Source organism: Uloborus diversus, chromosome 1 (assembly GCF_026930045.1).
Source record: "Uloborus diversus isolate 005 chromosome 1, Udiv.v.3.1, whole genome shotgun sequence".
Classification (NCBI taxonomy): domain Eukaryota; kingdom Metazoa; phylum Arthropoda; class Arachnida; order Araneae; family Uloboridae; genus Uloborus; species Uloborus diversus.
Window position 1 is genome coordinate 35557869 of NC_072731.1, and position 21469 is coordinate 35579337.

The window sequence follows — 21469 nt, forward strand, 5'->3', positions numbered from 1 at the left end:
ATATTAAACAAATTATAAATACCAAATGATGATAAAAAGGAAAAGTGCAAACAGCTATTAAGTAGGAATAGAAAAAGAGTGAATCCTTCACCTTTTATTATTATTTATATATATATATATATATATATATATATATATATATCAATCATGTTTGAAAGTTGAAAATTTCAGAAGTTTCAAAGGCAATCTAAAATAGAAACTGTAATTGTTATGATTAGACACAATTACCCAATATTATTGGTTGAGTGACGACTTGACTTATTTCTGGGTTTGACCATGAAAGCCCTCTACTCAGATGCAAAATAAAAAGATTTTTCTTCTAATTTATCTTACCTTTATGTGTATTTCTGTCAAGCAGAAAAAGAAGATGTGTGGATAGCATATATTTTTTAATACTTAACCCTTTATATGTTACAAGAAACATAGAGCTATTAAGAAACCCAAATTTTATTCATAAAGAAATCAAATTTTCCATTCTTTCCAATTTTTCCCGGTTTTTTTACCGGTAAAACCGGTAAAAACCGGTAAAAAACCGGTCCACCACTTCAAGATTTTCGGAAATTTTACATCTCTAATCATGGTACAACAAATGTCTTAAGTTATGTTTAGGTTTGTCCTAGCACTTCCCCATAGAGAGCCAGCTAATTGTTTCAAAAAAATTGCATGACTGTCAATTTATCGAAATATGTTTAATTACTGTAAAATATCTTAAAATGCGAAGCTACACGGTGATCATCGAAGTATTTTCTGTCACAGACAAACCATTGATCAGATGCACACCGAAAGAAATAAATTGCGAGTCAACGTGGAAGAGGCAAACGTCCGGGCTGCACTCCTGGCTCAAGAGGTAGACGATAATCATGCCAAACTCGAAAGTTCGCTTCAGAAAAAAATTGATGTAAGTAAAAGATCTTATTGCTTTCTTTGTTTTTTTTTCTACGTAAGTTACTTTTTCTGTTTTATATGTTTTACTTTGTCATTCTTTTTTGCTGTTATTTGGGCGGTCATGAAAGTGTTCTCCCCCTTCCTCATGTGAATGGAAGCTCCTACTTCTAATCTGATTGCTTCACTGTATTCCTTCCTTATCAAGAAGAACATTCATATTTATACATTTTTGCTTAGATACGCTCTAAGTGAATAATGATAATGTTGCATTTCCAGTTTAGATTATTGGTACTCTTGACGACAAAGTTGTCGACAAGTGAATGATTGAGACTATGATCCTAAATTAAACATCCCCCTCACCCTCTTTCTATGCATATAATATATATATATATATATATATATATAGTATATATATATATATATATATATATATATATATATATATATATATATATATATATATATATATACAGGAAAATGCGAAAAAAACGTTTTTGACGATTTTCATATGCTCATATGCGCTAGTCTGTGGAAAAGTTGTGTAATGGTAAGTAAACCATGTGCAAAAAATAACGCTTGAGAGCTTGTGCATGTGACCAGCCATCAGCAAAGATTGGCATTATAAAAGAAATCGAATTCGATGCATCCTTGACAATCTTGTCACAGTTGTTTGCACAGCAAACATCGTTAACACTGCAAAGAAGATCCTATCCTCTCCATATAAAATAAATCAACAAACAACAACAACAATAATAATAAAAAAGCACGGTCCTTTCTTTCCAAATGACTGCCTAATGAACGTTTCTATCTTCTCCACAGTTATGCTCGAAGTTGAAGTCACATTTTTAATGAAGTTTTACTATGTTCTTTTAATTCTTGGTTTTAATTTTTTATCACATTCCACTAGTTTCGCATGTAAGAATTCGTACAGTATGATCTAGTTTAGATGAAATACTTCCCTTTTTATTTAAAAAAATTCATCGTTTGCACAGCAGGTGCATGATATGAGTTGAATTTAATTCTCCTGTTAAAGCTGCACATTTTATTGCCCAAGAATCGCACATGTGTTTCTGAAAAAAACAATTTCTTGTCAGTTTGAAACCAGTTATTTATTTATTTATTTTTTTTTTGTGATATTTTACTTAAGTTTCCGTTGAAATCAATGTTTTTGTGTATTCTAGGTTGATGGAAAAAAAATATCAAGAGCAGGCTCGTGAACTGGTGGAGGAATTGCAGCTGGAACGAGATAACATCAATTCACAAGTTACAAAGCTCAAGCAACAATTGCAGAAGGATACTAGATTATTCCGCGATGAGGAAACGAAACTGAAAACCCGTTTGACCTTATTGGAACAGGTATAAAACCCTATTATAATGTAGTCATTCTGATGGAGGGATGAAATTATATCATATAATATCTGATTTGTTGGATTGAGTATTCAACTTATAATGTTTCTGTAACCTTATTACATAACCTTTAGCTGTATGCATCTGTAAAGTATAAGAAAATCTTATTTTTTCAAGGCAGTCTTAGGTTGGGTTGGTATCCTTAGCCCTGATGCGTAGGGTCTTGCAATAGGCAGTGGACTAGGAAGAATAAATTTCAAAAATATTGCTGATGTTACTAATGGGAATTTATTTATATCCAATTTAAAATTCATACAAAGCTTTCAGTTCTCTTAATTGTGTCATTGTTAATGCCTATGAGCTAGATAATTCAAGTGTTCTAAAGAAGTATAATGTAAAAAGAAATTGTATTCATTATTTCTTTTCAACTGTATTGATCATTTTCATCAAATGTTGGAAAATAAATATTTGACTAGCATGGAGCTCGTATCATGCATAAATAAACGATAAGATTGAATACGGATTATTCTTCCTTTATCATTATTTTTTAAATTACTGTTACTTAACGTGCTTTCTGTCCGAGATAGCTTTTATGCAGAAGGAAAACTTCTATTTCATAGGAAAATAATAGGCTGGAGCAGGAATTGCATGATATTTCTGAAAAATGCCTGGAAGCTGAAAAGCTAAATGAAGTTTTACAGAAAGAATTACAGATTGTTCCTGATCTAAATCAAAAGGTAGGAATCGAAAAAATATTTTTTTACGCATATCTTTCTGACAACAGAAACAAAGTTGGTGTTATATTACTCACACCGATACCCATTGTACGTTTGTATTTAATACTAATTTAAGACCTCAAGGGAAATTATTTTTAATAACGCCTAAAAATTTAGGTATGAGAAACTTCTTCCGTGATTTTACATATGTGGGGAGAAGGAGGGCGGAAAGGGGGGGGGGTTGACTCATCCAACATTTCGGGTCCAAAGGAAACGTCTGATACCGCCAACATGTATACCAAATCAGCCTTGAAAAAAAAAAAAAAAAAAAAACAGGTACGTAACCCGGGAACCACACGAAATGGTACTAATAAAATAAAAACGATTAATAAATAGGTACGTAGCAATCGAAAGAGCGTAGTGAAGGTTTTTTTTTTTTTTTGGCGCAAAATTATTTGTCGTCGTCTTCTTGTTATCGGAGTTCAAGTCTTCCAAAAGAAAAAAATAATTGCCGATTTTCAAAACGTGGCAAAAAATGAAAGGTATCAAATGACTTTATTGTCTGTATCTGGCAAGACATCATTTCTAAAGCCCCGAATCTTGAAATAAATATCGACACGTTCGCCATCTTGGAGCTAAACGATGCTTTCTCCTTATGTCTACAATGGTGAAGTAGCGTGTTTTGCTTCTTGATTGGGGTTTCTTATTAACTCTAAGTGAATCCACAACCAAGAAGCAAAACACTATTTTACTTCATTACAACAGACATACAAAGAAAGCTGCATTTAGCCGCAAGATGGCGGACGTGTCGCTCGTGTGAAAGATGCCAACTTTTCTTTAAAATTTCGGCATACTTTAAGAACTCCTTATTCGATGATGGCAAATAATTTATGCATCCAGAATCATGTTTTACTACGTTGTTTCAATTGCTATTTATTTAGGCTTTTTTTTTTTTTTTTCATTATTACGCTCTTGTGTGGATTCTTGGAATACCCAAATAGAAACATCAATTCTTTTTATTATTTTTTTCCTATTATAATCCCACCATAAGTAGGTGCTTTAAAACATTTAAGTATCTGCTATACTGTTACTAGTATGCATTTCTAGTCACAAAAAAAAATATATATATATATATATAATCTTTGAATATATTTGCAATTTAAGCATAATTTGAACTATTCTTCCATATAATTCTGTTGGAATAAAATACTTAGAACATCCATTTATTATATTTAAATTTATTTAAATATGTATTTAAATTTATTTAAATTACTCTCTTTTCTTTTTGTGTGTTATCTGGTTAGAATTTTTTTAAAATAGTTCTTTAATTGATTCGAATTGTAGTGTTTATTCCTTTGTTCAATCATTTGAAATGTTGATAATCAATTGTCAATATTATTATTATTAACTTTCATTTGACTGTTCAAAAATTTTATTCATTAATTAATTAGTTCAGGCTAAATTCACTTCTAGTATTGACACATTTTTAAAGTTTGTTATACAAAAATAGAATAGGGTCTGGTGGGGGAAAGTGCAAATAATTTATGCATCCAGAATCATGTTTTACTACGTTGTTTCAATTGCTATTTATTTAGGCTTTTTTTTTTTTTTTTTTTTTCATTATTACGCTCTTGTGTGGATTCTTGGAATACCCAAATAGAAACATCAATTCTTTTTATTATTTTTTTCCTATTATAATCCCACCATAAGTAGGTGCTTTAAAACATTTAAGTATCTGCTATACTGTTACTAGTATGCATTTCTAGTCACAAAAAAAAAAAAAATATATATATATATAATCTTTGAATATATTTGCAATTTAAGCATAATTTGAACTATTCTTCCATATAATTCTGTTGGAATAAAATACTTAGAACATCCATTTATTATATTTAAATTTATTTAAATATGTATTTAAATTTATTTAAATTACTCTCTTTTCTTTTTGTGTGTTATCTGGTTAGAATTTTTTTAAAATAGTTCTTTAATTGATTCGAATTGTAGTGTTTATTCCTTTGTTCAATCATTTGAAATGTTGATAATCAATTGTCAATATTATTATTATTAACTTTCATTTGACTGTTCAAAAATTTTATTCATTAATTAATTAGTTCAGGCTAAATTCACTTCTAGTATTGACACATTTTTAAAGTTTGTTATACAAAAATAGAATAGGGTCTGGTGGGGGAAAGTGGTCAATGGGGTAAAGTGGTCATACGTCAAATAAATGGCTATAGCTTGGAAAGAAATGTTCGAATGAATGTAAAAATTTTACTTTAGAGTAAGGCAGTTAGAAACTACATTTTGAATACAAAATTTTACAACTGGCAAAATTTAATTCGGTAAAAAAAAATATTTTGCGTGAATATGAAAAATTTTAAAATCTAAACACCTATTTTAACATTCTTGGGAAATTTTGTTTGTTAGAATTTGGAACAGATTGACTATACAGGAAGCTTCCTACATGTCTCAAGAACTCTTACTCATTAGCAGTTAGCTGAATCTATTTTTACATAATTTTTTAGAACAATTTAAGTAAGATGGGGTAAAGTGGTCATAATATTAGGCTTAACGAATATTGTTCTTCTAATGTCACTTAATCTTTAGGTATAAGGAAGATACATATTAATTTTACTTAATATGTATTTTTTTACAGTAAACGGGGTTAAATATACGAGTATATGCGTATATATACGCATATATACTCGTGTAGACATGTACATAGACGTATTCACATAAATGCGCCAATAAATACGTATTTAGGTATCTGTAAGTATTTTTAATCCATACAGCTATACATTCTACTATACACGTATATGCTCGCTTATACTCGTATATATAAGAACACTTATATACTCAGGTAGACACGCATATACGCGTACATACTCGAGTAGACACATACAATATAATATAAAGATATACAGGGTGAGTTTATATTCTTGAGCAAATTATTAAAAGGTAATAGAGGAGAGAATAAAAAGCAAGAATCAATAAGGAAATATGGTCACAAACACAATGCTGACGCGCTACATGCACGCAAAGTGAGAAATTGATGGATGCAAAAAAAGTCACATATATATATATATATATATATATATATATATATATATATATATATATATATATATATATATATATATATCAGGGTTCGTACGCTCCGGGAATTCCGGGAAAACCGGGAATTGTCAGGGAAAATGACATTGTCAAAAATGTCAGGGAAAAGTCAGGGAGTTTTCAAATTTTGTCCTCCAAAATTTTTTTTCCCATTTTTTTCCCAAGGAATTAAGTACTATGAGATCTAGTCTTCGTTTTTATTGTGATTTCACGAAAAAAATTGTAAATTTTTATCTAAACCGACGCTGGCACTTAAAAACTGCAATCGAAAAATGAACGTTTTTTTTCACAACGAAAAATGCGCCAAAAGAGCGAAGATTTTCTTACATGGAGTCAGTGAGGGGAACACATTTCTTTCTACTGCCTAAAGTTTTAGATGGGTTGCCACAACATTCTGTTCGGTTCAGGGTTCGTACGCTCCGGGAAAACTTGGAATTATCAGGGAAAATGACTTAGTCAAAAATGTCAAGGAATTTTCCAAATGTGTCCCCAAAATTTTTCTTTTCCCAATTTTTTCCCAGGGAATTTCGTTTTATAAGATCTAATCTTCATTTTTATCGATGTATTTAAAAAAAATTGTAACAATTTTAAAGCAATGAAAAAAGTGGCGACCCAAAAAATCTTCAGCAGCCGCCATTTTTGGCTCTCAGTAGTTCCCAAGGGAAAAAAAATCAGGTGAACAGCAATTATGCACAAACTCAACAGGAGAGAAGACAATTTACTGCTTCGGAAGCACAACCTGTAGAGGGGAGGGTCGATCTGGGGAAATCGTTTTTTTTTTTTGATCGGAAAATCATTTCAGCTACGTGTGAAACGTAGTCGCCATCTTTGGTCATTCACAAGATGGAAGTAGATACGATCCAAAAATGCCTAAGTTTCTAAAAACAAAGCAGAATTGGATGTTTTCTTTAATTGAAAACTGATGAAAACAACAAAAAATGGTCTGCAAATTGTTTTTCTATTGTTATTTGTAATAATTTTCTTGAGAAATGAAAAATTTTGTTCTTAAAACTTAATCTTATCCTCACTGCCTCGGACGCAAATGTGATAAAAACTTTTCAATGAATTGTAGTATCATGAAGATTTATTATTTTTTAATTGCCTTCATGCAACAAATTAAAAAAAAAGTTATTTCTTATTTTTGGGCATAGCCGCCGTATTTGTTCATTTCCAAGATGGAAGTACACAAGACTTTTTCAAGTGCCTAAGTTCCCGAAAATGGCATTGGATGTTAATTGCAATGCAAACTATTGAAAACAACACAAATTGTGCCCTTTTTTTCCGGATAATTTGTAATTATTTTCTGGAAAAATGCAAAATTTAATCTTCATAACATTTTTTTTTAAATTGATTTAGACTCTTATATGCTAAATACTGACTATTTTGCTTTTATTGTAGTTTTTTAAGGATTATTAATTATTTATTACTACTTTTATACTACAAATCCAAAAATCTACTTATTATTTTAAATTTTTCACTTTGTCGCCATATTTGATCGTTTGCACAATGGAAGTAGACTTAAACTTCCAGAAACAGAATTGGACGTTTATATCAATGTGTAATATTGAAAACAACATTAAATGTGCAGAAAGTTATGAATTTTTGAAAATTAACTACTACTTTCTGGAAAAGAAAGTTTGAAATTTTAATGTAAGCGTCCTTTAATATGTGAAAAAAAAAAAAAAAGATTATTGGCATTGGCCTATGATTGGCGGAGTTGATTTTTGTTACTATGCATTACATGGTATGCCGATTGATGCAACAAGTTAATCATATTTAAACTGAAATTTAGCATTGCATTTTGCTCAATATGTTTTGTGTAACCTACTTATAAGAAAATAAAAAGTATTGTAAACCAAAAGCGGATGCTAAAAGGTTGCTGCGGGACTACAGCAAAACGCTATAATATTACGCGTGACATCAAAGAAACACTAAAATAAGTTGAAAGTACTCTGTTTTCAACAAATTGTAAACAAATTAAAACAATTTTGAACAAAATGTTTAAAAAAAAACTTAAAATTTTGACAGAGAAAACAAACGAAAAAAAAAAGTTTTTTTTTTTTAATCTAAGGGGAGAAGTTTCAGTTCTTCTGCATCGCTACTTTAAACAATTTTAATTATTTTAAAAATATTACTATTTAAACTTAAATTTTGAATGAAGCTAGTAACCTGGAATTTTCTAAAAAACAACCTGGAAAACCTGGAAAAGTCAGGGAACTTTTTTTAACCAAAAGTGTATGAACCCTGTATATATATATATATATATATATATGTATATATATATATATATATATATATATATATATATAACACAAATACAATTTTACACAACATTTTATTACTTAAGAAAGTTTTAAAGCGATTGATGAAATTTGCGGCCGTAGGCTGTAATACAAGCGTCGCATTCACAGATCCCTCTCTGTTGTAATAACGAGACTTTTGAAAAACTTTCATCAGCCGCTGCGCCTTTGTTGCGATACGTGTATTAAAGCTACTACAGACCGTAACTTTCAACAACTGCTTTAAATATTTCTTAAAAACTAAAATGTTAGGTGAAATCATCTTTGTGCAACAAATTTGTGCCCTGCTTTGCATCCATCAGTTTCTGGCTTCGTGTGCATGTAGCGCGTCAGTGATTATAACGTCCTAATGATTCTTTGCTTCTTATCCTCCCCTCTCACACCCTTTTATTTTGCCCAAGAGCTTAGATTCACTCTGTAGGCCAACATGTATATAAGCGTATATTCTCGTGTATACATACATGTACTGGTGTATACACGTAAATGTACGTCTATACGTCTATACAGGTATATAATCGTGTTTACACGTATACGTGCATATGTACTCGTGCTTCCATATTATATATACGTGAGTAGCAGGGGCGGATCCAGACTATGGATTTGGGAGGGGAACTTTTCTAGCAAGTATGTTTATGGGGGTGGGGGAGTTATATGAAATTACTCATTAAAAAATAACCATAAATATTGAGTTTTACAATGTATCTACTGCTTCTTAATGCCTCTTACGAAAAAAATGTATTCATTACAAATTCTAAAAGTACAATTCTTAAATAATTAGTTTAAAAAGTTTGTTCATTTTTCTATTTGTATGTGCTTAAAGGAAATAATATGTGCACCAGTGGTTCAACCACAAAAGTTTTATAGAGGGTGCACTTTTAAAATTTTCACCATCTGATAGGGCGGTTGTTGAAAAAAAATGTTGAAATTTTCGTCTTAAGGACGCAGTTTTAGACGGCCTCTGGTGAAGTTACGAAAAAGAAAGGTTCGGGGGCCGCCTGCGGAAATTAAAGTTTTAAAAACGCAATTATAGGCGATATTTATTGACGGTAGGGTCAGAGATGGGATTTTTTTTGGGGGCTGCCTCCGTTTTTTTGTAAAATAGATTTAAATCGAAAATCCCTCCGCTAAATTTTCTGAAATTGAATTTCCAAAAACGCAGTTACAGACTAACTTTGACAATACTTCGAGCAGTACGGTTCTGGGACTTTTCCCAAAAAATGTTTCGGAATTGAAGTCCTAGAAAACGAAGTTTTTGAGCGATATTCGGTGATAAAGGATTTAAACGCTTTCCCCATTAAATTTTTCAAAACCTTAATTTCTTAATGTTCAGATTTTCTACAGGAGCATTCGGACCCTTGTCCGGAAATTTTTCGTTATCGACATCTTAAAAAAATGACTGTAGACCATATTTGGTAACGTCAGGGGTTTGGCAATTTTTCAAAATTGAAGCTCTAAAAAAGCAATTTTAAACGATTCTCGATGTTATTAGAATGCGAGGTGTTAGGTAGTTCTCCCCTTTAAAATTTTCAAAATTGAAGTCCTGAATGCAAGATTTGAGATGCGCTTTAAAGGTATTGGCGGAGGAAGCGGACTTCCGACATTATGAAGACTTTCTTATTTTTAGACCGACTAAAAAAGGCGACTGTTTCCAAGGTACGTTCTATTTTTCTCTTTAATTATAGGAAATGTTTTACAAAAACATTCTACTCGGCCTTCTGGGGGATCACGGATCCTGTCGCCCTGTGTCCCCCCCCCCTCCAGCCTCTAATAGCGCCACTGAATTGCAGTAGCTTTAAATATAATGATCAATCCTTCACCAAGTAAATGCAAAAAACAGTTTAAACAGGTTTGTCTTTATTTATTTTTATGCAGGGAAGAGGGGAACATTCCCCAGTTCTCTTTAGATCCGTTTTTGCAATTCTCTCCTATCTTTTTCTTGCGCCTTTCTTCAAGCTAAAGTTCTATATAACTGGAGAACTTCGCTGTAATACGTTGTGAAAATTTTTAAGTACACATGAGAATTTAGAGGAAGGGGAACGTTCCCCCAGTTCCCTTCCAGGGATCCGCCTCTGCTATTGTTTGATCGAATTTTCTGGAGCTTTTCCTCGAGTTTAAGTTCTATAAAACAGAAGATTTTTTCTACACTCTATTGTGAAAATTTTTAGGTATATATGGGGGTTTTGAGGGGAAGAGAAGGTTCCCCCAGTTCCCTCCATGGATCCGTTTCTGTTGTTGCCTAATTGCTTTTCCTGGTGCCTTAGTTCACGTTCTAAAGTGTGTGTGTGCGGGAGGGGGGGACATTCCAGCAGTTCCTCTTTTTAGATCCGCTTTTGAAATTCTCTCCTTACTTTTTCTGGCGCCTTTCTTATAGTTCGAGTTTTGAAAAACGGAATTATTTTCCCGTACTCTCTTTTGAAAATTTTTAGGTATACTTGGGATTTTGGAGGGGGAACGTTCCCCCAGTTCCCCTCCCGTGGATCCGCGCCTGGTGAGTAGACACTTACAAAGACGCACTGGATGTATCCACGAATTAACTCGTGTATACTCGTATATGTACGTATGTACACTTATATATGCGTATGTACGTCTACTATACACATATATACTTAAGTATGCATGTATTTTCTCGAGATACAAGTGCAGACGCGCATATGATGTTCGTTTATACGCGTATATATTCGTATAAACACATGACACGTACATATACGTAACACGTATATACATGTGACACGTATGTACTCATGTAGACACGTATACACTCCTGTAGGTAATCACGTATACATGCTTATATACTCGTATATACACGTATATACTTGAGTAGGCACGTGCATGCATGTATCCGATGTATACATGTATCTACTCATATAGGAATGTGTTTACTCGTGTATAACACACGTATATATTCGTGTATACACGCATGTACTCGTGAATATACTTGTAACTATAAAAACAACTGAAATATACAAGTATTAGGGTTCTTTATAAAGGTTTTGCATCTATTTTTAACTATGACCACTTTACCCCATGCTATGACCACTTTCCCCCACCCCATGGGGTAAAGTGGTCATAAAAACATAGGAAAAAGAAAGTTCTATAAAACTACTAAAATCAATACTTTTCTTCCTAAAATTCAATGTACCGTGTTCTTTAATAATGCAATGTAAAATAACAACAAAAAAAGTTGAAGTGTTTAAAGAATTTGTTGCATTTATTATCCACCTAAGTTGGAAACCTACGATTTTATGACCACTTTACCCCACCAGACCCTATGCTTTTAAGAGTTCGATGTTTCAGAACATCAACGTTTTGGGGTCGATGTATCGATACCAACGATGTTTTAATTTTGAACATCGATATCTTGAAATATCGATATCTTGAAATATCGATGTTTTTTCAACGATATCACGCCACTAGCACACTGCTCACTGACTCTTAAATGGTTGTTGTCAGAAACTTCTTTTGAAACAGTTTTACATTTTTTAATGTACGTTAGAAAGTAGGTTATTCTTGTATAAATTTAAAAAATTGGGTTTTCATTATTAACACTGTGCATATTTTCAGGGGTGCCCACCTGGGGGGGGGGGAATTGTGGCGCAGATTACACCATTAGAATTTTTTGGAGAGTGTTTGGAGGGATATTTTTGTGTTTTTTTTTGGGGGGGGGACTTTTGTTCTGGGAGGTCTTTGCGATATTTAAGGGGGGGGGGTTTGCCCTTGCCCTCAGGGGGGCACCCCTGATATTTTGTTATATTATATGTGAAGCATCTGGAAGCAGGGGGATGTTATGCTAACATTAAAAATTTGAAGATAACTACTAAATGGTCGGAAAATGTCTCTTCTGTTTTAGGGCAAAATATTGTACTAGTAGCCTTGGTAGGTACTACTATACAGCCGGATTTAGAAAGGCTTTTCAGTAAAAGTTCCCTAGGGCTACCTACCCAAAAAAATTTATATTGGAAAAGGATACTTGTAAAGAGTTAATATGTTCATTGTTGTGAAAACTCAGCACATGTTTTACATGAAACTTTAAAATGTCTACTTACAACCCTTTGCTTCTCACTACCGCAAAAAATCAGAAAAAATTATAAATTAAGAAATGAAAGAGAAAGAAAAGACTTAAGTTTTGTAGGGAGACTTAGATTTTGAGAAGTTAAAGATCTTTAAAAAAACATTTTTCATCAGAGTTCAAAAGAAAATCTTTAACACTGCAATGATACCGAAAATGCAGAAACTAAATTTTTCCCTATCAAAACTTACATAAAAGGGTAATTATTGTAAAGAGTTCATCCATTTATTGCTGTTAATACTGTCTGATGTACTATGTCTAGCTTTAATTCAAATTTCTTTTATTAAATTTTCATTGTATGAAATTCAAAACTGACATTTTTAATGCATTTAAAAAATTTGGAAAACTTGATCTATAGGTTTTTTTTTTTTTTTTTTTTGTAAAAAATCTTAGTAGTTTGTCTTGCAATATTATTAATATTTTAATAGTTAATGATTTTGAAGATCACTTATATTTTCCGTTTTGAAATAATTGAAAAAAAAAGATAATTAGTTGTCTATCGAAACTATATCATTAGTTTCCTATTGAAATTGAATGATCAATGTTGCACAAGCTTTTAATTAAAAAGGATTGAAGTTAATTTTGAATGTCAAGCAATTTTCTTATTCCTTTATCATTAATTTAAATTTAACTTCTTTTTACATCCTATAGCTTGCAGACATGGAATCCCAACTTACTGAACTTCAAGAACAACAGCATCAGTCTTTACTGCAAGAGTTAGAATCTCATAAGAAAACAAATCAAGTAAATAATTTTGTTTTTGCATTCTCTTACATCAAATGTAAATGGTGTTAACTGTAACTGTTAATTGTGAAATAATTTGTAGTCGGGAAACCTTTTGAGAGAGTCTGTTTTAGCATATAAATACCGTATTATCCCGCATTTTTCGGCGTGCCGCAAAACTCAGGGGTCACCAGATTTTCAATAAAACTTACCTGGTCCTTTTCAGCATGCCAGAGAAATTGAGGTTAAGAAACAAAAAAATACTATACAAAATGTATGCTCAGCTTAAAATGAATGTAAGTTCTATACATATCTTATTAGTATTGATAAACAGTTTAATTTTGCAAAAATATTTACTAACAATGTCGTTTGTTATTTCAACAAGAAAAATATTGTTCAATAATGAATAATTTTATGAAAATTAAATCAAAACTAAGTAAGCAAACATTTAAGCAATAAGTTACCGCCCATAAACCAGTGCCAATTTACCATAGATATTCAATAAATAAAAATTAAACTTATGTTTCTAAAATGAACCTAAAATAATTTATTTAAAAAAATTATGAACAAATTGCAGTAACGATGATTGCTCCTGAATTGATCACCTTATTAGCATATAATTAAATCGATTAATAATGACATACCATAAATAACAAGTACATATTATATGCAATACACATTTTTTTAAAAAGAAGGTTACTTTCGGGATTTATTATTTTTTTCCTTACAGGTGGTTTGCCTCGTGATTGGAAATGGGGAAATTCACTTTTGTTTTCTTGCAAAATAAACCTTGAATTATCCGGCATGCCGGAAAATTCGAATTACCCAGCCCGCTGGTCAACCTTGCTTTTTCCCAGCATGCCAGATAAAGCGGGGTAATACGGTACTTTTTTGCAGGGAAAGACTCACTTATGTAGATATACCATTTTTCAATTAAATTAATTTTGGCCTGATCAACATCTTAGTTGACTTTAGTTTTTATTGCAATTAGTTTTTTGAATATCATGATTGGTTTCTGTCACTCAAAACTTGAAAACTGCATTATTCCTCCTTGTATTAACTTTTCATCAATCTTTCTGAATTATGCTCTTGTGTAATTTTGTATATTTATTCTGTTTGAAACCACAACTAGCTTTTGTTACTCCAATCAGAATATTACTAATAAGATACAATATTGGCAAATGTCAGAGTTTATTACACGAATCTTTATTTGAATAGGAATGCTGTTCTTATGCATATTTTATTTGTGAAATGCAAATGTTTATCAGAGTGATTATTATTTTACAATGGGGTGGTTTCCTTCAGTCAAAAGTACTACTTTTAGTCATTGAAATGAATAGAATGAGCAAAAAAATAACATGGACCCAGAAAATACTTTAATTTTCCCAACAGTTATTTTTTAATTAATTTTTTTAAATGTCCGTTTCTTCAAAAAAGACGTGGTTTTTATGACGTCACAAATGATGCACTGTGTCACATCTGTTTATCGCGTTTCCAAGTTATGATAATCAAGAAGCGAATTAAAGACTGATCTCGCTTTCTATCAACCGTATCGTTGCCTATACACGTGAGTGGAAGGGAGATTTGGAGGCTCCTTTCCGGAATTTTTTTTTCAATTTAAGGATATATTTTCGAAAACACAATTGTTTGCTATCCTTCTTTTCTTGAAGGGAAATGATGAGATTCAGGAATTCTCCCCAGTCCTTTTATGATACTAGAGCTTCAAAAACGCAATTTTAGATATCTTTAGTGATGCTAACAAACCAGGGGTTCGGAATTTTTCACCCTGAAATTTTTTTGGAATTGAAGTACTAAAAACGCAATAGTAGGTTATCTCTGATAATGTAGCAAAAGACATGGGGTTCAGAACTTACCCCAGAAACTTTTTTATGTAGGAGTTCCAAAAACGCTGTTTTAGACGATCTTTGAATGGTGTTGAAAGATGAGGAAAGAGGGACATGGGGACTCTTTTCGAGAAATTTTTTGTTGAAGTCTCAAAAACGCAGTTGTAAGCCATTTTTTATGACGTATGGGAAAGGAACGGGGTTTGGAACTTTCTATCGGAAATTGAAGTCTTGAAATGCAATGGTAGCCGTCTTTGGTAGCGATAAAGGGAGGGATGGAGTCAGGAGTTATCCCTCAACTTTTCAATATTGAAACTTCAAAAACTTCAATGTTAGTGGGTCTTCATTCATGTTAGGGGAAGGACTCGAGATCGAGGGCTCTCCCCAGGAGTTTTTTCGGAATAGAAGTTCTAAAAACTTAATTGAAGGCCATCATTAACGACATTTGCAAAAAAGTTTTCGATTCCAGCGATTTTTTTCGAAATTAAAAGCTCTGAAAATTCAACATTTTTGACGATCTTTGCTGACATTGGAGAGAGGGAGTTTGGGGAACTCTCCCGTGAAAAAATTTTGGAGTTGAAGTCGTAAAAATACAGTTGTAGGCGATTTTTTGTGATATGTTGGAGTAGGAGGAGGGGAGAGTTTGGTGATCTTTTTCTGGAAATTTTTTGAATTTGCAAAAGTTTTGCCCCCCCCCCCTCCTTTCCTTGTGTATCCGCCACTGCTTGGATTTTTTTAAGTGTAAAATTTATCAAATCTCAAAATAAAAAAAAAAAATGTCTTGAAGTTTATTATATTAAAAATCATTTTCTGACTATCTCAATGTATAACATGATCCCTTTATGCAATTCGATTTTATATATGTTGCTACACATTTTCAATTGCAAGTTCTTCTTCAAACATTTAAATTTTGTTGACAAAAATTAGAAGTGCCATCTATTAAAATATTGTGTTAAGGAATTCTGAGTGCTGGTCTTGGATTTTTTTTTTTTGGTCTACCTCTTTCTTGTTTGAGTGCATGGTTTTACCTTTATCGTATAAAGTTGCTTTCATATTTAATACAAATTTTATGCATCTTAATATTTAATATTAATGTATCTGTGAATAATGAAAGCATTCGTAAAATATTTATGAAAAAAAATCAATGATTATTTTACGTATTGTATGTTGCCGCCTCAAATCAACAGAAAGATACCTTACTGTTATTCCTGGGTTTAGATGTTTTACTGATGCTCTGAGGTGACAGTATGTAGATGTGCATGGCACACCCCCTTCCCCAATTAAAAACCCTCTCATATTATCAACCCTTGAAGTTTAACTTGCAAAGTTTAAGCCATAGAGTGCCACCTTCAGTATATGTAGGTATTCGATCTGATACAAAACTGTGTTTTTACTGACACAAAGCTGGTCTATCTGATATAAAATTGGCATTTTGACTGATACAGAAATGATTTTTTGATTTTCTACCCCTGTATTTGTTAAACTGTGGCATTTATCTTTTCCAATGAAAAGTTTAAATAGGCTTCTCTCAAGAAGTATTATGAATTTTCATGACTGGGTATTTTGCATTTGCTTTGTATCAGTTAACAAACTTTGTTTGGACAATATTTTCGATGTAGTATGTTTCATTTAATGTATGATTTTTCATTTAAAATGATTATTTTTAAGGAGTTACTCGATAAAATTGATGAATTAACCTTGGAGATGGAAAATATTCATCAGAACTCGTTAGTCGAATCTTCAGCAAGTCCTGGGGTTAGAAGAACACATTCTTGGTTGTCTGATTATAAAAAGGAGTCTTCTACTGCTGGCAATAAGCGACGTGGCAGTGGTTCCTCATCAGGTCAGTCATATTATACCTATGTGCAAGATAGAAAGCTATAAAACAGTACAGCAATTTACTATGAACCCACAAGAAATATGATATGTATCACTGTTTTGAATTTGTCAGGAAAAGCTTTTAAATTGGCTGAATGTTGAAGATTGAGTTAAGTGCATATTATTAATATGATAAAGTTCAACATAAAAGAAATTATATACAAGTACTTAAATTTAATGTGTTTAGAATCCTTTTTCTCATATCTCTTGATTTTTTTTTTTTTTTCAATTTTATTTCTTGCGTGGCTAAAAAGATGAAACATATTTTCTGTTGTATTGTAAATTTACATTTTTAAAAAAAATCCTCAGTGTGTTTCCATGTAATTTAGTGATTAAGAGAAAGTAAAATTCAATATATGGGTGAAACTACTGAAATTTTGTATTGTGATAATGTGATAACATCCTTTTTTAGACACTATATTTTGCTTTTTTAAATTATTAACAATTATTTTTTGTGCAGAACTTCAAATTCTAAAAATAATGTTTTTTTAACGTTTTTACCCATATGTGTTGCATTCAAAAATAAGGCACTTGCATTATAGGAGTGTTTTACTCCCTTTAATTTGGAAGAGCATTGTGAAACAGCCTTAAAACCCATCCCAAGTTGCAATGCCAAGTAATAAGTAGAAAATCCTTTTTAATTAAATGGCTTGGTTCTTGTAAGACTGATTTTCAACAATCTGTATTTTTTTAATTTGCAATGATTTTTTGAAGGATCAAGTACCTCATTTAATTTAACTCTTTTTCCAAATAGATGATATGTCAGATGATGAAAGCCCAACCATTGGAAAGCTAAGGAAGACATTCTTTTCAGAAGGTATACTACTCAGTTTTTTTATTTAATTCTTTGTTACTTATTTCGCAGATAAATTGTCCATTGAAAGCAACTGACAGTATTTCAGGTTGCTGTAATTTTATGAATTCACAGTGTTTCTTTTAATTATTTTTGTTTTGTTTTTTATAGGAAAATTAACTCCAGAATTGGATTTTGAAGAAGCCTGTAACAAAAAGTCTTCACGGAAGGTAAAAGTTATTTCATAAAAAATACATCAATAATTTAAAGTTTAAAAAAAAAAAAACATATTTCTGTAAGCATCACTGAACAATCTGAGTAAATGGTTTGTCATCTAAAATTTGATTTTAACTACTCTACTTCTCCAAATTACAGACGTTAGTGATGAAATATTTTCATCACATACTAATGTACGTTTGTTAATGGAATTGTTAGCTTCTGTTTAGTGATGCCTAACGTTATTATTGAATATTTAAAATATTTTTATGAATCAAGTTTCATGCAATTTGGTTCAGTTCTTTGTATTTAAATTGCGAAAGTTTACCTTGTTACGTGAAAATGTTTTTTGATAATTTTTACATATGAACTGAACTGCTGCAGTATCAAGGTGGATGATTTTCGTTTACATAACACTGAACTGAACAAGCAGTAAAATATATTTTAAGTGGTTGAAAGTATTATGATAATTATTAAGCATCCAAAATTTTAGTTTAAAAATCCAATTGTATTTTTATTATGCTTAAAAATACATTTTAAAGCATTGCTGCCATTTTAGAGGCTTATAGCATTTCTAAATAAAATAAGGTTTATTTTAACATTACTGTGTTAAAATAATCAATAGGAAAAACTTAAGAAATTATCTTGATATTTATGAAGTGTTCTTAATATCATCGCAACAATTGCAAAAAATTACAAATATTAAGAAAAATTATCCATCTTGTTAGTCTTCTGAGGAAACAGATAATTTTCATGCATTTTTAAATTTTAAATCTCATAAAAAATATAGGTTTGTATACAATTGTACTTCTTTATAGAAATAGATAACTTTGACAAAGACATTGTAGTTCTTGAGTCTTTTTTCTTTGAGATCTTGGTTTTTTTTACATTGCTTCATAACTCTTGTCATGTAAACTGGCAAGTCAAAATGCAATTCAGTTTTCATTCTTTAGGCTGATTTGAGCATTCAGAATTAGTTCATGTTGTGAAAATTTCCAATCAAAAATTTGAAGTTAGTGTACATTTTATTGTAAATATGACCCTCTCCTCTAAAATTTTCTTTTGAAAACGTATGGGTAGTGCGAGGTGGAGTTGCTTATGATTAGGACACTATACTCGGCTGGAAGCTTACTTAACACTGGAGATGTAAAATGAGACCAGGCGAAGGAAATAGTTCCTAGCTCTCTGTCCGATATTCGGGTAAAATTACTCTCTTCACTTTAGAAATGGGATTAGTTAGTTAAACCCGTGCATACATAACCGTTTTGTCATAATTTCTGTCAATCGTTAAATATTTTCAATTTTACAAGTGCGTAGCATTTTATCCATTTAAACCAAAAGCTCGAGCCAGTAGCAGCTCATAGACAGGTGGCTATCTCCTTTTATTCGCGAAGCAGGTAAGGTATGTAGCTAGTAAGTGTGACATTTTATCTTTTTACTCGGTTTTTCTTCCTCGCATTGTGACGTCACTGTCAACCAAAGTTGGAAGCAAGTATAGAACTTTGAAGAGTGTGTGTGTGTGTGGAAGAGACACAGAAATATTCAGATTTTTTTACTATGTGGTTGCTGATACTTCTGTTGTTCCAGCAACTATAAATGTAACAAACCATTTGCTCATCTAGCATTTTGTGGATCTGTGTGTCATACTAAAATCCATCAAGGATTAAAGAGACCAAATAAGGAACAATATTCAGCAAGGAACAATTTTTGCAGAGCACAACGAGTGTGTTGTCAATATGAACTTTGATGATTCTTTTTCAGGCCCGTCATTTCAAAGTTTTCCGGAGGTGGAGGGAGGGGGGAGGATGGAGTATGAAATTAATGCATTTTATAGGAAAAAAAGCATCACAATACACACAAAAATACATAATTACATTATGTTTTCAAAATGGGGTAAATGCCAGTTATTTCTAAAAGCTTGTAATAACAAAATTTTATTCTGAATTAAAGAAGCTTAGAGTATTTTACATGCTAATGTATCAAGGAAAAGGCTACCCATATGTATCGTTTATTATAATTTTCACCCTCTATTCAGGCTTTTGTAGACTTTTGTGGATTTTTAAAGAGTACAAATTCTTTCCCCTTGAAATTTATTCTTTTACCTTGATGCAATAAAATTTGCAAAATCAAAACTTCAAAAAAGATTCATGCGTTACAATACATTTGGAATTTCGGTTTTAAAAGTGTCTTAAATAGCTTATTTTTATCTATTTAATTATACCACACAGCTACTTTAAAAAAAGAAAACAAAAAACAAGTTGAACTCCAAAAGTTATTCAAGCAAAAGTTATTTCCTTTGGAAAAATGAAGTGGGCATAGCCAGAACTGTTTTTTTTTTCTTCCTCTCATGGTAAAATTTATAAAAAATTAATATAGCTGATTTTAATAATATACGCCGCATTATATATATATATATAAATTGAATTTTTAAAAAATAGAATTTCTGACCTCCGTATGCAATTTCTAATACAACCTTTTGGTGCTACTAACTACTGCATTCACCTGGAAAATTAAATCCTTTAGAGCTGAAGATCAAATGTAGATTTGGTTCGAACAAGTTTGCTCGAAAAGAGATATTTACATAAAATCTGTGAAAGAAAGTATTTTTTGATTGTATCCCATTGAACTAAAATCCAGTGTTGTGTTAATCTAAGAAGAGACTTTTCGCCCCTGAATCCTGAATCTATTTTTTAAAATGTTACAATGGCATTCTTAAAATGTTATTATGCAAACTAAATCATCTCCTAGTTTAGACATGTAGCCACACTCTGTATGTTTCCTGTTGTACCACTGTGCTTTTGTAATTCATTTTCACTTAATCTAAATTATTCTATTTTAGGGAAACCAGCCTAGTTCATTGGAAATATTAGTTAAAGATATGATGATCAACCAATCTTGTTTAATGAAAAAGCTTCAAGTTTCAGAAGAAAAGCAATTGATGTTTGAAAGATTATATAAACGTTCTGAGAACAAAAATAAAATGCTAAATAGTCTTATACGTGATATGTCAACTGCCATGGCTTAGTATTTTGTACTTTCCTTCAGGGCATTATTTTTAACTTAAAAACATTCCAATGGTTTGAGTCCCCCCTTGTTCAACTTTTTTGACCATGTTTCTTTATGCAGCAAGCACAATGTGCTTGCAATCACTGTACTTGCAATCAAGCAAACACAGTGTGCTTACTTGATTCAATTGCTCTCTCTTATTATGTTTACATATGACTGGTTTTTATGTAAATGCCTGTTTCAGTGTCATGGAAGTTTTTTTAATTGTAGATTTTTAGTCATGATGTATTATGTATACATAATTCCAAACCTGGAAATGTACATAGATTTTTACACAATTTGTAATTGCTGCAAGTTTATAGTAAAATCGAGATGAGTTAAACGTATTCTGTATTGTAATATGATGTGAATGACATTTTAATTATTATTTTGTGGCTTTTAAAGTAGTTGTCTTTATTAGAATTAATCTGATGTATTTCCACAACATGTATTGTAATTACAACTTTTATAATGACCCAAGGTTATTATTATTTTTGAAACTAAAGAACTCATTGGTTTATGTGCAAACTGCAAAGCAACAT

General features: G+C 31.4%; 1 protein-coding gene across 1 annotated transcript; it reads left to right on the forward strand.

Moving 5' to 3' along the window:
- Nucleotides 1-2115: 2115 nt before the first annotated feature.
- On the forward strand, nucleotides 2116-20980 carry LOC129229263 (uncharacterized). The gene is made up of 7 exons (XM_054863537.1): nucleotides 2116-2241; nucleotides 2853-2969; nucleotides 13080-13172; nucleotides 16664-16838; nucleotides 17628-17690; nucleotides 17838-17896; nucleotides 20722-20980. The coding sequence occupies exons 3-7, from the start codon at nucleotides 13089-13091 to the stop codon at nucleotides 20905-20907; spliced, it is 567 nt and encodes a 188-aa protein (XP_054719512.1). The 5' UTR covers nucleotides 2116-2241; nucleotides 2853-2969; nucleotides 13080-13088; the 3' UTR covers nucleotides 20908-20980.
- Nucleotides 20981-21469: the final 489 nt, after the last annotated feature.

Coding starts and splice junctions, on each gene's coding strand:
- LOC129229263 (XM_054863537.1), top strand. CDS start 13,089: ATGGAATCCCAACTTACTGAACTTCAAGAACAACAGCATCAGTCTTTA. Junction 16,839..17,627: donor TGGCAGTGGTTCCTCATCAG/GTCAGTCATATT, acceptor TTTTCCAAATAG/ATGATATGTCAGATGATGAA. Junction 17,691..17,837: donor GAAGACATTCTTTTCAGAAG/GTATACTACTCA, acceptor TGTTTTTTATAG/GAAAATTAACTCCAGAATTG.